Genomic DNA, 14,933 nt, shown 5'->3' with positions numbered 1-14,933 from the left:
GGGGCCGCTGCAACTACGCCTTCTCTCCTTCCTCCTTTCTTTATGACAGACTGCCGGAGAACTCATTCCTCGCCGGAGCCCGCCCGGCCGCTGGCCTCTCGCGCAACCGCAATGTGCACATTCGGCCGGAGAGGAGAACGGATAAACCAGCTTTAGTGATGCTACTCGATCGCACGCTGTGCCGATCAACATACATAGAGGACAAGAAATCAATGTCTGTAATTGCACCATTACTCTATCTCTTCCTTGCACATGTGTAATATCTAAGAGAGAAGTGAACCAAAGATGATGTTTTAAATGTACAAGGCCGATCGATGATGACGGAGATAGAAGCGATAATAAGTAACAAAAGGTATGATACTAAATAAAGATGATTAACCAGACCTTGGTTGTTTGTGATGCATGGAGGCGGGGAGCAAATTAATCAGAGAGCGCGCGGCTAACATGCACCTTTCTCTTTCTCTTCGCTACTCGGATGTACAAAGCCATGGGTCTAGGCCCTCGCCGCGGCTGCTCCGGGAGGCGCCGTCCGGTGGCATGTCGGTGCTGGCTGCGGCGGACGACGATGGCGCGCCGGTGTGGGGCGGGTAGTTCAGCTTGCAGCTGCCGCCGCCGCTCCCGGACGCGCCGGCCCGGACCACGCCCGACAGCTCGTCGCCGCCCTGGTGGACGTCGCTTCTTTGTTGCTGGTGCATGTGCATCCCCTCCGAGACCATCATCCCACCGTGGGTGAGCCCCATGCTGCCGCTGCCGGCGCCTGGCATGAACTCCGACGGCGATTGCTCGTGCAGCCTCGATGCACCATGCGACATGCCGCCGAACATGTGCTGCGACGAAGGCTGCGTGGAGCCGAGGAGGTTCTGGAACGACAGGTAGTTGCTGCTGTGGTCCTGCATCCGCAGAAGCGCCGAGGACGTCAGCTGGAAGTCATCGCCGGCGACGCCGCGCTGATTGGCAGACGCTGTTGTGGTGGCGGCGGCCGTGGCCGCCGCCCTGGCATTGGCATTGGCGATGCCCATGTTGGACGACGGAGGTGTTGACGAGGACGGCGACGTGAAGGGCGCGAAAGGCGAAGGTGCCGTCTGGAGCTTCTGCGCGAAAGGACGGAGGAGGTACGGCGGCAGCGACGAGGCTGGATCGCCGGCCGCACCGGCGGCGGAGCGGAGGGCGGAGGACGAGAAGATGTGGTCGAAGCGGGAGTTGAAAGACCCACCGGGCCCCCCTGCGCCGGCAGCGAAGGGCGGGTTAGGGATGCCGGTGAACTCCTGCACCATGGCGCGGAAGTTTGAGGTGTCGGTGGTGAGCACCGTCGTGGGGGCACGCCGCGACGCGCGCGCCCGCTTCCGCGACCCCCTCGGCGGCGCCGTCGCAGCCGCGGCCGACGGATCAGGCGCCTGATGCGCGCTCGCGCCGCCCATGCCCGCGTCGGGCGGCCCGACACGCGTGGACGAGGAAGCCGGCCCCGCCATGAACTGCGCCGACCAGGACGCCTGCTGCTGGTGCTGGTGTTGCTGGTGGTGCCGTTGCTGCTGCTGCTGCTGCGGCGGGGCGGAGGTGAAATCCTGAAGGCCGTAGAGCGATCCGTGCATCGAGAAGGCCCCGGCCGCGGAGGGCGAGGGCGTGGGCCGGAGCAGCGCGGAGAGCGGCGAGGAGTCGACGCCGCCGCCCCGCGAGTCGAAGTCGTCGTCGCCGCCGCTGGACGACTGGAGGCTGCCGCTGTTGCCGGAGTCCATGGCGGCCGACAAAAGCAGCAACGCCTTGGCCCTTCTCCCTCCCTCCCGCCCGCACGCGCTGGTGCAACCCTCCAAGAAAGCGAGGCCAACTACCACCACCAAACCGCTCACTGACCACAAGTGGCTAAAAAGAGCGGATCTTCCATTCCACAAGCGCCCGGCCCTCCTGACTGCGCGCGTGATCCAGCCGGAAGACGAAGGGGGAAGGGAGGAAGAGAAGCTTTGGTGTGAACTGGCGGCGTGGTATAAAAGGGGGGAGCGGGGGCGGGGGCTGCTGCTGCTGGTTCGGCGCACGTTCCACCCACCCCCGACGCGAGGAAGGGGACGGACGGAGGGAGGTTTGTTGTTGTTGCGGCGCGCGTGTGTGTGTGTGTGGAGTGTGCGAGTGCGACTCGGCTGGCTCTGCGCGTCTGTGCGGTGTTGGTTTGGTGAACTACATTGTTCCGCGTCCATAATTAGTCACCGGGAAAAAGGAAAAGCTGCGTGCGTCGCAGCTGACGACGCTGGCTGGACCCTGCCGCAGCGATCTGGAGGTTTTGTCTCCGGGAAACCAATGCTCTCTTCATGATTTATGATTTATATGGCCTCTGAGAACGTAGTAATTAGAAAAACGTAGGAATGGAGTATCATGTCCTGTGTAAGATTACAAGACTATAGGAATTTTGATGGAAGAGTGTTCATGTGAATTTTGGGTTTGCTAACCATATGTCCCATGCCGTTCGATGGAAAAGTGTTAGATAAAATAGGAAAAACAAAGAAATTCTGTCAAGAAATTTGAGTGCGGTGAAAAGTGGAACGCCCCCGTGTCGTCTCCGGCGACACGGGAGGCCATCCATCGCGCCGCCCCAGTCGTCTTCCCCAGCCCCTCCTGTCTCGCCGCTGCCTGAGGCCCTGCCAGCGAAGCCCGGCGGGTGCGGGGACGGCAGCGGCGGGGCGCTCTCCTGGCTCGCCATCTCTCTCCCGAGGGTTTCTCGGCTGGATTCTCTGCGAGACGGCGGCGCTGGTGCTAAGGTGGGCTCCGACGGGCGACTCGCGGGATCGGCGGCTGTCGGTGTCAAAACCGGCGGATCTCGGGTAGGGGGTCCCGAACTGTGCGTCTAGGGCGGATGGTAACAGGAGGCGGGGAAACAATGTTTACCCAGGTTCGGGCCCTCTCGATGGAGGTAATACCATACTTCCTACTTGATTGATCTTGATGATATGAGTATTACAAGAGTTGATCTACCACGAGATCGTAGAGGCTAAACCATAGAAGCTAGCCTATGATTATGATTGTTGTTGTCCTACGGACTACACCCTCCGGTTTATATAGGCACCGGAGGGGGCTAGGGTTACACAGAGTCGGTTACAAGGAAGGAGATCTACATATCCGAATTGCCAAGCTTGCCTTCCACGCAAAGGAGAGTCCCACCCGGACACGGGACGAAGTCTTCAATCTTGTATCTTCATAGTCCAACAGTCCGGCCAAAGGATATAGTCCGGCTGTCCGAGGACCCCCTAATACAGGACTCCCTCAGTAGCCCCTGAACCAGGCTTCAATGATGATGAGTCTGGCGCGCAGATTGTTTTCGGCATTGCAAGGCGGGTTCCTCCTCCGAATACTCCATAGAAGATTTTGAACAGAAGGATCGTGTCTGGCTCTGCAAAACAAATTCCACATACCACCGTAGAGAGTATAATATTTTCACAAATCTAATCTGCTGACAACCTTTCATGGCGTGACGTCCCGCCGTGGTCCGGTCATTACGAACCGTTTTTTCCAGCCTGCCACTGCAAGTGTTGCGAGGCGGTTTTATTGGCACGTCTTGTCGAAGCAGAGATCGTGTTCCCCTTATCACGGGATTCTCATCAATACGGGTGTGGGTAACCCAATCGTGCCTGCTGGTATGACTCCTCAATTTTAGGCAAGTTCCAAACGGCCACGCGGAGGACGCTTGATATTCACCCTCTTTATAAAGAGGCCAATGCCTGTCCTTTTCTTCTCGCGCTCGATCCTTCCCTTCCCCCACATTGAATTCCAACACCCAAGGCTCAGGCTAAGCGTTTCGGGCCTTCAATCATGTCCGGATCCAACCTTCAAGGCCGGTGGATGCCCTCCTCTGTCACAGAGGAGGACATCAAGAAGCTAAGAGAAGCCAGGTATCTGACCGCCGAAATCTCGCACCGGCTGCCTGCTCGAGGGCAGGTCATCCCCACTCCCGAACCCAACGCGAGTGTCGTATTTGTCTCCCACTTCCTCCGAGGGCTAGGCTTTAGTCTTGATCCCTTTGTTAGAGGGCTTATGTTCTACTACGGGCTCGATTTCCATGATCTGGCATCAGATTCCATCCTTTACATCTCGTCGTTCATTGTCGTGTGTGAAGCCTTCCTCCGCATCACCCCACACTTCGGCTTATGGCTCAAGACCTTCAATGTGAAGCCGAGGATGATCGATGGACGACACGCAGAGTGCGGAGGTGCCATAATAAGCAAAGGCACCGATGCTCCATGGCCAGAGGGTTCCTTCCCGGAGATGTCCAACTTATGGCAGCAGGAGTGGTTTTACATCACGGCTCCCCGAAGTACTAAGTGGGCAGCTGCCCCCGCCTTCCATTCGGGCCCCCCGCCAGAACTGGCGTCGTGGGTCAACAAGGGGCTGGACTGGGGGCCGGTTAATGACGTGCCGACACTGCAGAGTCGCATCCGAGATCTCCTCGAGAGAGATGTCAGCCTTGTCAAAGTAATGCAGGTCATGCCAGTTCGTCGGGTCCTGCCATGCCAACGTCGACCTCTCCGTATGTGGGAGTTCAACCCGGAAGGACCGCGAACTATTCAGCAATTCTTCGGCGTGACGCTCGAAGGATGTATGGATTGTTCTTCGGACCACGAATAAAGTGTCTGGACACCACCGAGGATGCGGGTCTAAACTGCAATCGTCCAGATACCCAGGTAAGTAATTCTGCGGCCGAACACGCTGTGTTTTTATTTATCACAACATCATTCTGAAAAGTCGCTCTTTGACCAGGACTGGATAAAAAAGGCGAAGATGATCAGGTGTTCGGCCCCCCTTCCCGAAGGCTCGCCGGATCCTGTACTAGCCAGAATGCTTGAGCTTGCGCCTTATCAAGCGCCATCAGGGGAAGATAAAGGGAGGAATAAAGAAGCCGAAAGCGGGCCTCGCTCATTATTCATCCAAACCAGGGGAATTAGTGTCTCCGCGAAGGAGGATAACCGGGGAGAAGAATCTAAAATTCCCTCTCCCCAAGGAAGGAAGAAGACCGCCTCTGAAGACCTGGAAACAATGGTTTCCAAACAAGGGAAGAAACCTTCGCCAGGGGGTCCTGCCCCGGAGGGCATCCTTACCGCACAGTGCCCGCAAGGGGATCAGCCCTCCATCGAGCTGTAAGTAAACAAAAGTACTTTTTGGTAAATATATCCTGCCTCATTTCTGAGGACAATAACAGATACGTATGTCTTGTAGTTCGGATCGTAGCCCTTCTCAACAGAGTTCGTCTTCGGGGGATCTTCTTCCGGAGATGATGGAGAGCGAAACGCCTCCCCGTGCCTCCCCGCCTCATGAGGCGGACGACCCTGAGGTGTCGTCACGGAGGATTTCTCCTGATCCGCCAAGGCCAGAAGGTAACCCTTCGGCCGCCCGAAGTCCGGAGTATTCGGCTCCTAAGGAGAGCCACAAAAAGAGTCTGGGACTGTTCGGTGCGCGACCGGACGCACTGATGAGTCTTCTGGAGCAAGCGGCTATCTCAGAGGCGCATCGTACTTTAATGGGTACGGTGGTTGAGAGGATTTCATCTGCCGAAAGTGGGTTGCATGAAGCTTTTATGAGCCTGCTAAGAGGCTTTGAGGTACGCAAAGTAATATATATGTTTTTTGACGGTACCGCACACACTAGGTGTGCCCTATGCAGATAGTAGCCCCTGAGACTCTGGTTGCTGTCGAAAAGGCGGCAAATAGAGGATCATAGTCCCAGGTAATGATCATGCCGCGTTCATGTGCAGGCGGCTGAGGGTCCGGTGGTCAGCCGGACTGATGAGTTTGCCGAACTGAGGCGGCAACTTGATGCGGCAGATGCCGACATCGTGCTTGTAAACAAGCGGCTTGACGAGGCACAGGGTATGTATTCTCCGGTGGTTAACAGGTATTAAGAGGAGCATGATGCTAGTATCTATAATATTTTGTCACTGCAGATGGAGCTGCCGCCGTGGAGACCCTTCGGGCAGAGCTTGCCCGAGCCAAGGAACAAGCAAGGAGAAGTGATGTGGCCGCCCTAAAGGCGGTCGAAGAGTTAAGAGCCGAAAAGGCTGCTCATCGCCAAAGCGAAGATAAAATAGCCAAGATGGCTATTGAGCTGAAGGATGCCGCCGACCGGTATGAGCTTCTTGAAAGGGAAAGCCAAACGAAGACGGCGGACCTGGAGAAAGCCATGGTAGCAGCCAAGGAAACCCGCTCTAAAATCATAGCGGCGAAGGAGGAGCTGCGTCAAGCCGGAGATATCACGGCTAGGAAGCCCTTTTTGTTGTGGACGAAGTTCGGAGATCCTAAGTATGCCCTTTTGGATCAATTATGGAGTTCTGTAGACGCGTACTTCGACTTGGCAGCGAGTGCTGCTGATGCGACCGACTTTTTCAAAGATCAAAAAGATCACGAAGTGGAGAAGTTGTTCTGGTCGCAGTTCAGTGCTCCAACGCGTCCGCTGCTGTTAAATGAGCAAATGGCTGAGTGGGCTGAGCTCCATAGGTTGTCCGGGCTTGCCATGAGGTCTGTTGTGGATCATCTTTGGCCGGAAGGACCAAGGTCGAATAGTTATTTTGGTTTAGTGCAACGATTTCTTGGTGTTGTGCCGCATATCGACGCTGTAAAGAGGTCGGCGTGCATAGAGGGTGCGCGGATGGCTCTTGCCCGTGTCAAGACATACTGGACAAAGATGGAGGCCACCGCTATGGCAACCCAGAATCCGGCCGTAGGCCAGGTTTTGGCCGAGCACTATTTTGAAGAAGTCCTAGAAGGTGCTCATTCAATAGAGGCTCAGTGCTCGAAGAGTATAGGTGCTCCTCCGGATGAACCAGGGCACAATCGCAGTAGTTCTCCCGGTGCTACCTTAGCCGATATAACGGAACGTAAGGTACCAAAACACGGGAGCCGGGCAAACCCAACTATTGACCAAAGACATGATTCGGAGCTGATGCATATAAGGCCAAACTCGCGACGCCGAACACTCCCTAAGGTATTCGGACTTTACCAAATATACTGGGCGGAGTAACGCCCTCAATAATGAACCCTGAATTTCCAGGTACGTGCATTATTCTGACGTGGCGAAATGCCAACAACGCCAGCATCCCTCTCGGTTGTGTTGAGTATCCGGGGGGTGTAAAACAACAAGAGACAGTTAGAAAGGTTTACACATGGTCTTAATCTAAAAAGAAACCTTTGAGCGGGGCCCTGCTGCACATCTGCGCCTGTGTCTCCGTTGTGCCATATCCTGGAAGGGTGTAGCACGATTATCATCTGTAAAAGAGAAAAACTCAGGTGAAAGTATTCGTGCGAGAAATTGATTATTCTTAATAAACCATTAAAATTCAATCTAAATAGGGTCAAGCCGAACTGTAGTTCTTTTTACATGTGGGGAGCCCCTAGCACCACCTATGGGAGTGTATCCATATATCCAGTCTCTGGTTTATCTGAGCTATTACGGCCAGTGGTGCGCCGGACTCGTCTAGCCGTGTCCGCGGTCTTGACGACCGATCATTTATTCTGGTTGGAGAGGCCGTTCAGTGTTCGGTTGTTAAAGCCGCCACACGCTCTTCCGCACGTAAGGAACGCTCAGTGTTTCCGCTAACTATGATGATGCCACGTGGACCGGGCATCTTAAGCTTAAGATAAGCGTAATGCGGTACTGCATTAAAACGAGCGAAGGCTGTTCTTCCGAGTAGTGCTTGATAGCCGCTTCGGAATGGAGCGATGTCGAAGGTTAACTTTTCACTTCGGAAGTTGTCGGGAGAACCGAATACAACTTCTAGTACTAGAGAGCCCGTGCAGCGGGCCTCTGTGCCTGGTATTACTCCTTTAAAGGTAGTATTGCTCTGGCTAATTCTTGTCGGGTCTATCCCCATTTTGCGGACTGTGTCCTGATATATCAGATTAAGACTACTGCCGCCGTCCATAAGGACTCGGGTGAGATGGTATCCGTCAATAATTGGGTCTAGCACCAAGGCAGCCGATCCTCCGTGCCGGATACTAGTCGGGTAATCCCTGCGATCGAAAGTGTTCGGGCAGGCCGACCAAGGGTTGAACTTGGGGGTGACAGGCTTCACGGCGCATATGTCTCGGAGTGCGCGTTTGCTCTTCGTTACGTGAATCATGTTCACTGTTTTGACCTCTGGTGGGAATTTTTTCTGTCCCCCAGTGTTTTGTTGGCGAGGCTCATCCTCGTCTTCACTTGGCGTCTCCCTCCCCTTGTGTTCGGCATTTAGCTTGCCGGCCTGCTTGAAGACCCAACATTCTCTGTGGGTGTGATTTGCAGGTTTGTCGGAGGTGCCATGAATCTGACATAATCTGTCTAGAATCTTATTTAGGCTGGACGGTCCATCTCTGCTGCCTTTAAGTGGCTTTTTCCGTTGACTGGATTGAGAGCCCCTGAATCCGGCATTTACCGTCGTGTTTTCTGGGCTGTCTTCATTGTTTCGACGCTTGCTTTTATTGCGTCGTGGTTTTCCATTGCCATCCCTGACTTCGGATGTGCCTGGGTCGCTGGTGCCGCTATGGGCCAGCCAACTGTCTTCGCCCACGCAAAAGCAGGTCATAAGGCTTGTTAGGGCTGCCATTGTCCTTGGTTTTTCCTGGCCGAGGTGTGTGGCGAGCCATTCGTCCCGGACACTGTGTTTGAAAGCCGCTAAGGCTTCGGCGTCCGGGCAATCGACGATGATTCTTCTTAGTGAGGAATCTGTTCCAAAGCTTTCGGGCTGACTCTCTGGGTTGTTGAATTATATGACTTAAATCGTCTGCATCCGGAGGGCGGACATAGGTCCCTTGAAAATTAGCCCTAAAAGCGTCCTCAAGCTCTTCCCAACTTCCAATTGAGTTTTCGGGGAGGCTTTTCAGCTAATGCTGAGCTGGTCCTTTCAACTTGAGGGGCAAATATTTGATGGCGTGGAGATCGTCTCCACGAGCCATATGGATATGAAGGATAAAGTCCTCAATCCAGACCCCAGGGTCTGTAGTTCCGTCGTACGCCTCTATGTTCACGGGTTTGAATCCCTTTGGAAATTCATGATCCAGCACCTCATTGGTGAAGCATAGGGGGTGTGCGGCACCCCTGTATTTGGATGTATCGTGGCGTTCTGACGGTTGTAGTGTTCGGTTTTGATTCTGTGCCGGAGCGCCCTTCCTAGATCCGTAGATGGACCTAGTTATACCTGCTTTTTGGCGCGAGTCCTCCCGTAAATCGTGTGCTGACTTATATGCGGCATCGTTAGCCGCCCTGTCACGACCACGGGGTGGTCGATCCGGCTGATCGGCCGTTTTATTTTTCGGCCGTGTAGGCTCTAAAGCCTCGTCATCGAATTCAGGCAGCAGCTTGCGCTTTGGATAGCTTTTTGTGTGGCGACTGCCACCGTACTTTTCTTCAGTGTCAAGCACTTTGTTCCATCTGCTATTGAGCGTATTCTGCGCGGCCTTAAGCCTTTGCTTCTGCTTCTTCAGGCTCCTCACGGTGGCGATAAGCCTTTTGTGGAGGTTCTCTTGTTCCAAGTGCCTTTCCGGGATGATGTGTACATCATCATCCGGACTATTCTCCTCTCCAGAGACAGGTTGATGATCTTTACCCTCGGCGTCGCCGTGACCGGACAACGGCTCCGTACTGTGTTCGCCGTCCGCTGGTTCGTCCTGTTCTATCACTGGATCCATGTGGTCGTCGTTTCCTTTGGAGCCGACCGGGGTATTATTTTTTCCTGCGCTGTTATCGTTGTTTTTGCCGAGGCGGGATTTGGAGCGGTGCCTGTGTCGTCACTATGGTTGCTTCTCGAGGGAACTATCCTTCGCTGCATCCTTCCGTTCCTCGTCATTGTCTTCTTTGGGTGTATCCACCATGTATATATCGTATGATGAAGTGGCTGTCCAGCGCCCTGTGGGCGGTGGTTCCTGTTCCTCTCCTGCATCGTCGTTCATACCGTCGATGTCTTCGGAGTCGAAATTGAGCACGTCGGATAAATCGTCGACAGTGGCTATTAAGTGGGTGGTGGGTGGGGAAGAATTTCTTCGTCGTCCGCTTCCCACTCAAGTCGAACACAGTTCGCCCAAGGGCCTCCTGACAAGGAGAGAGACCTTAATGAATTTAGCATATCGCCCAAGGGCGAGTACTGAAAGATATCCGCGGAGGAAAACTCCACGATCGGCGCCCAATCAGATTCGATAGGCACGGACGCAGGCAGTTCGGAGCCCGTGGCCGGGGACGAATCCAAGGATCCGGCAACACAGGTCTCGTAGGAAGTGAAGTCAGTATTCGGCTCTATCGTCGCTGAGTGTGCGGCCTCCGTGGCTGGGTCCATCCACCCGTCCTTGGACGGCGCAATCCGCTCCGGATTGAGGGCCGGAGTAGCCACAGGTGTGATCTTCCGAACACCGTCCGACGGCAGAGCTAAGTCATGCTTGTCGAGACTGTGCGACGCACCTAACATGGGCTCGAATCCGTCAAATATCAAGTCTCCGCGGATGTCGGCAGTATAGTTTAAGCTTCCAAACCTGACCTGACGGCCAGGGGCGTAGCTCTCGATCTGCTCCAGATGGCCAAGCAAGTTGGCCCGCAGTGCGAAGCCGCCGAATACGAAGATCTGTCCGGGGAGAAAAAACTCACCCTAGATCACATCGTTGCCGATGATCGAAGGAGCCATCAAGCCTTATGGTGACGGCACAGTGGAACTCTCAATGAAAGCACCAATGCCGGTGTCAAAACCGGCGGATCTCGGGTAGGGGGTCCCGAACTGTGCGTCTAAGGCGGATGGTAACAGGAGGCGGGGGACACAATGTTTACCCAGGTCCGGGCCCTCTCGATGGAGGTAATACCCTACTTCTTGCTTGATTGATCTTGATGATATGAGTATTACAAGAGTTGATCTACCACGAGATCATAGAGGCTAAACCCTAGAAGCTAGCCTATGATTATGATTGTTGTTGTCCTATAGACTAAACCCTCCGGTTTATATAGGCACCGGAGGGGGCTAGGGTTACACAGAGTCGGTTACAAGGGAGGAGATCTACATATCTGAATTGCCAAGCTTGCCTTCCATGCAAAGGAGAGTCCCACCCGGACACGGGATGAAGTCTTCAATCTTGTATCTTCATAGTCCAACAGTCCGCTCAAAGGATATAGTCCGGCTGTCCGAGGACCCCTTAATCCAGGACTCCCTCAGCGGCGACAGGGGAATTTAATCCATCACGGGATGGCTGGTGCCTGGCATGCACGAGGCGGCATGCTCTGATCTGAGGCGGCGACGTCCTCGGGCGACAGTGCGGGGCAACATGCCCATGGGGTGGCACGCCTGGACATGGCCAGCGCGAGCTTTGGCGGATGGTCTGGCATTCTCTACCCAGATCTGATGCTACCGAGATTGTTGGCCCAAGGCGACTATGCCGCGATAGTGGAGGTCCACGGTGTCAATCTTGCAGCTAGCGGTGGTCGTGCTTCGCACGGGCAATGTTGATCTGGATTTTGTGTTCCGGCTCCGGCCATGTCGGTCTCTAGGCCGATGGGCCTGGGTTGGGCTCTCTCTAGTGATGTGGTAGTCGACTCCTCCACCATTGGCGTTGGTCCATGGCGACCATTCTGACCTATGGTGGCAGACTCGTTGTTAATTGGGATGGCCACCGAAAGGTATTCGTGAGGTTTCATCTCACCAGACCTGGTGGCTAACCTCGGCATGGAGATGCAAACTACGGATGACGGCTTGATGCAGATGGGTGGTTGTGCGGCGGTGGTGGTCCACCGCATGTAGCTGTTGGGATGCGAAAAGTGGTGATGCTAACACATAAGTGACGTCGATGGTGGTTCTATGCAAGCATCTGGTCATGAGTTCCGGGGTGAAAGCCTAGGTTTCCGTGTTGGATATACCTGGCAATGGTGATTGATACGTCTCCGTCGTATCTACTTTTCCAAACACTTTTGCCCTTGTTTTGGACTCTAACTTGCATGATTTGAAAGGAACTAACCCGGACTGACGTTGTTTTCAGCAGACTTTCCATGGTGTTATTCATGTGCAGAAACAAAAGTTCTCGGAATGACCTGAAACTTCACGGAACGTCTATTTGGAAATAATAAAAAATCCTTGCAAAAGAAGAAGAAGAGGGGGCCCACACCCTAGCCACGAGGGTGGGGGGCGCCCCCCTAGGGCGCAGCCCCCTACCTCGTGGGCCCCCTCGAGCTCCTCCGACCTCAACTCCAATTCTATATATTTGCTTTTGGGGAGAAAAAATCAGGGAGAAGAATTCATTACGTTTTACGATACGGAGCCGCCGCCAAGCCCTAAAACATCTTGGGAGGGCTGATCTGGAGTCCGTTCGGGGCTCCGGCGAGGGGGATTCGTCGCCGTTGTCATCATCAACCATCCTCCATCACCAATTTCATGATGCTCACCGCCGTGCGTGAGTAATTCCATCGTAGGCTTGCTGGACGGTGATGGGTTGGATGAGATCTATCTTGTAATCGAGTTATTTTTGTTAGGGTTTGATCCCTAGTATCCACTATGTTCTGAGATTGATGTCGCTATGACTTTGCTATGCTTAATGCTTGTCACTAGGGCCCGAGTGCCATGATTTCAGATCTGAACCTATTATGTTTTCATGAATATATGTGTGTTCTTGATCCTATCTTGCAAGTCTATAGTCACCTACTATGTGTTATGATCCGGCAACCCCGAAGTGACAATAATCGGGACCACTCCCGGTGATGACCATAGTTTGAGGAGTTCATGTATTCACTATGTGCTAATGCTTTGTTCCGGTACTCTATTAAAAGGAGGCCTTAATATCCCTTAGTTTCTGCTAGGACCCCGCTGCCACGGGAGGGTAGGACAAAAGATGTCATGCAAGTTCTTTTCCATAAGCACGTATGACTATATTCGGAATACATGCCTACATTACATTGATGAATTGGAGCTAGTTCTGTGTCACCCTATGTTATGATTGTTACATGATGAACCGCATCCGGCATAATTCTCCATCACCGATCCAATGCCTACGAGCTTTTCATATATTGTTCTTCGCTTATTTACTTTTCCGTTGTTACTATCACAATCAGTACAAAACACCAAAAATATTACTTTTGCTACCGTTACTTTTGTTACCGTTACCACCACTATCATATTACTTTGCTACTAAATACTTTGCTGCAGATACTAAGTTATCCAGGTGTGGTTGAATTGACAACTCAACTGCTAATACTTGAGAATATTCTTTGGCTCCCCTTGTGTCGAATCAATAAATTTGGGTTGAATACTCTACCCTCGAAAACTGTTGCGATCCCCTATACTTGTGGGTTATCAAGAATATTTTCTGGCGCCGTTGCCGGGGAGTATAGCTCTATTCTTTGAGTCACTTGGGATTTATATCTGCTGGTCACTATGAAGAACTTGAAAGACGCTAAGACAACAATTTATCCCTCAACTACGAGGGGAGGTAAGGAACTGCCATCTAGCTCTGCACTTGATTCACCTTCTGTTTTGAGTAAGCTTGCGACACCTAAACCTGCTTCTGCTATTCGTTCTGATGTGTCGCATGTTATTGATGATGCCACTTCTGCTATGCATGATACTTATGTTGAAACTACTTCTATGCTTGATACTACTGTGCCACTTGGTGAATTTCTTGATGAAAAAATTGCTAGGGCTAGAGAGAAACAAATTATTGAAATTGGTTATATTGATGAAAGTGATGATGAAGACTTGCCTGTTTTCCCTGAGGGTTAGGTTTTTGATAAAGAAGCTTCTTTAGCTATTTTAGCTTGCAAAGATAGATATGAACTCAAGAGGTTATTAGCTAAATGGAAGCAGCAATCTCTTAATGATAGAATGAGACCTGACCCTGCTTTTGCTACTTCACCTATCTGTGTTACCGATAAGGATTATGAATTCTCTGTTGATCCTGATGTAATTACTTTGGTTGAATCTGATCCTTTTCATGGCTATGAATCTGAAACTGTTGTGGCACATCTTACTAAATTAAATGATATAGACACCCTGTTCACTAATGATAAGAGATCTCGCTACTTCTATATCCTTAAAATATTGTCGTTCTCATTAAAGGGTGATGCTAAGATATGGTTTAATTCTCTTGATCCTGGTTGTGTGCATAGTCCCCAGGATATGATTTATTACTTCTCTGCTAAATATTTCCCTACTCATAAGAAACAAGCTGCTTTAAGGGATATATATAATTTTGTGCAAATTGAAGAAGAGAGTCTCCCACAAGCTTGGGGGAGGCTTCTCAAGTTACTTAATGCTTTGCCTGATCATCCTCTTAAGAAAAATGAAATACTTGATATCTTTTATAATGGACTAACCGATGTTTCCAGAGATTACCTGGATAGTTGTGCTGGTTCTGTTTTCAGGGAAAGAACACCGGATGAAGCTGAAATTCTATTAAATAATATGTTGACAAATGAAAATAACTGGACACTTCCTGAGCCAGCTCCTGAGCCTATTCCTAAACCAACTCCGAAGAAGAGAGGTGTTCTATTTCTCAGTCCTGAAGATATGCAAGAGGCAAAGAAATCTATGAAAGAAAAAGGTATTAAAGCTGAAGATGTTAAGAATTTACCTCCTATTGAAGAAATACATGGTCTTAATCTACCGCCTGTTGAAGAAACATATGATCTTAATCCATTACCTACTGAAGAACCTCATGGTCTTGATAACCCGACATAGGTAGTAAAGGTAAATTCTCTCTATAGATATGATAAAGCTGAAATCCCTCCTACTAAAATTGCTAGCCAATGCTTGGATGAGTTTGATAACTTTATGGTTAAGCAAAAAGATTTCAATGCTTATTGTGGTAGACAATTAAAACAAAATGCTTATATGATTGAACACTTGGGTGATTATATGGCTAATGTTAGAGGAGAACTTAAACTCATTAGTAAACATGCTTCTATGGTTACCACCAAGGTAGAACAGGTACTTAAGGCTCAAAATGATTTGCTCAATGAAATGAATAGTA

General features: G+C 51.7%; 1 protein-coding gene across 1 annotated transcript; it reads right to left on the bottom strand.

Moving 5' to 3' along the window:
- Positions 1-213: 213 nt before the first annotated feature.
- On the bottom strand, positions 214-2,237 carry LOC109763004 (uncharacterized). Its single transcript, XM_020321877.4, has one exon. It carries the CDS (start codon positions 2,184-2,186, stop codon positions 468-470), a length of 1,719 nt encoding a protein of 572 aa, XP_020177466.2. The 5' UTR covers positions 2,187-2,237; the 3' UTR covers positions 214-467.
- Positions 2,238-14,933: the final 12,696 nt, after the last annotated feature.

Source organism: Aegilops tauschii, chromosome 5, assembly GCF_002575655.3.
Source record: "Aegilops tauschii subsp. strangulata cultivar AL8/78 chromosome 5, Aet v6.0, whole genome shotgun sequence".
NCBI classification, from domain to species: Eukaryota; Viridiplantae; Streptophyta; class Magnoliopsida; order Poales; family Poaceae; genus Aegilops; species Aegilops tauschii.
The sequence above is the reverse complement of the archived record's forward strand: the minus strand, read 5'-3'. Positions and strand labels throughout refer to the sequence as shown.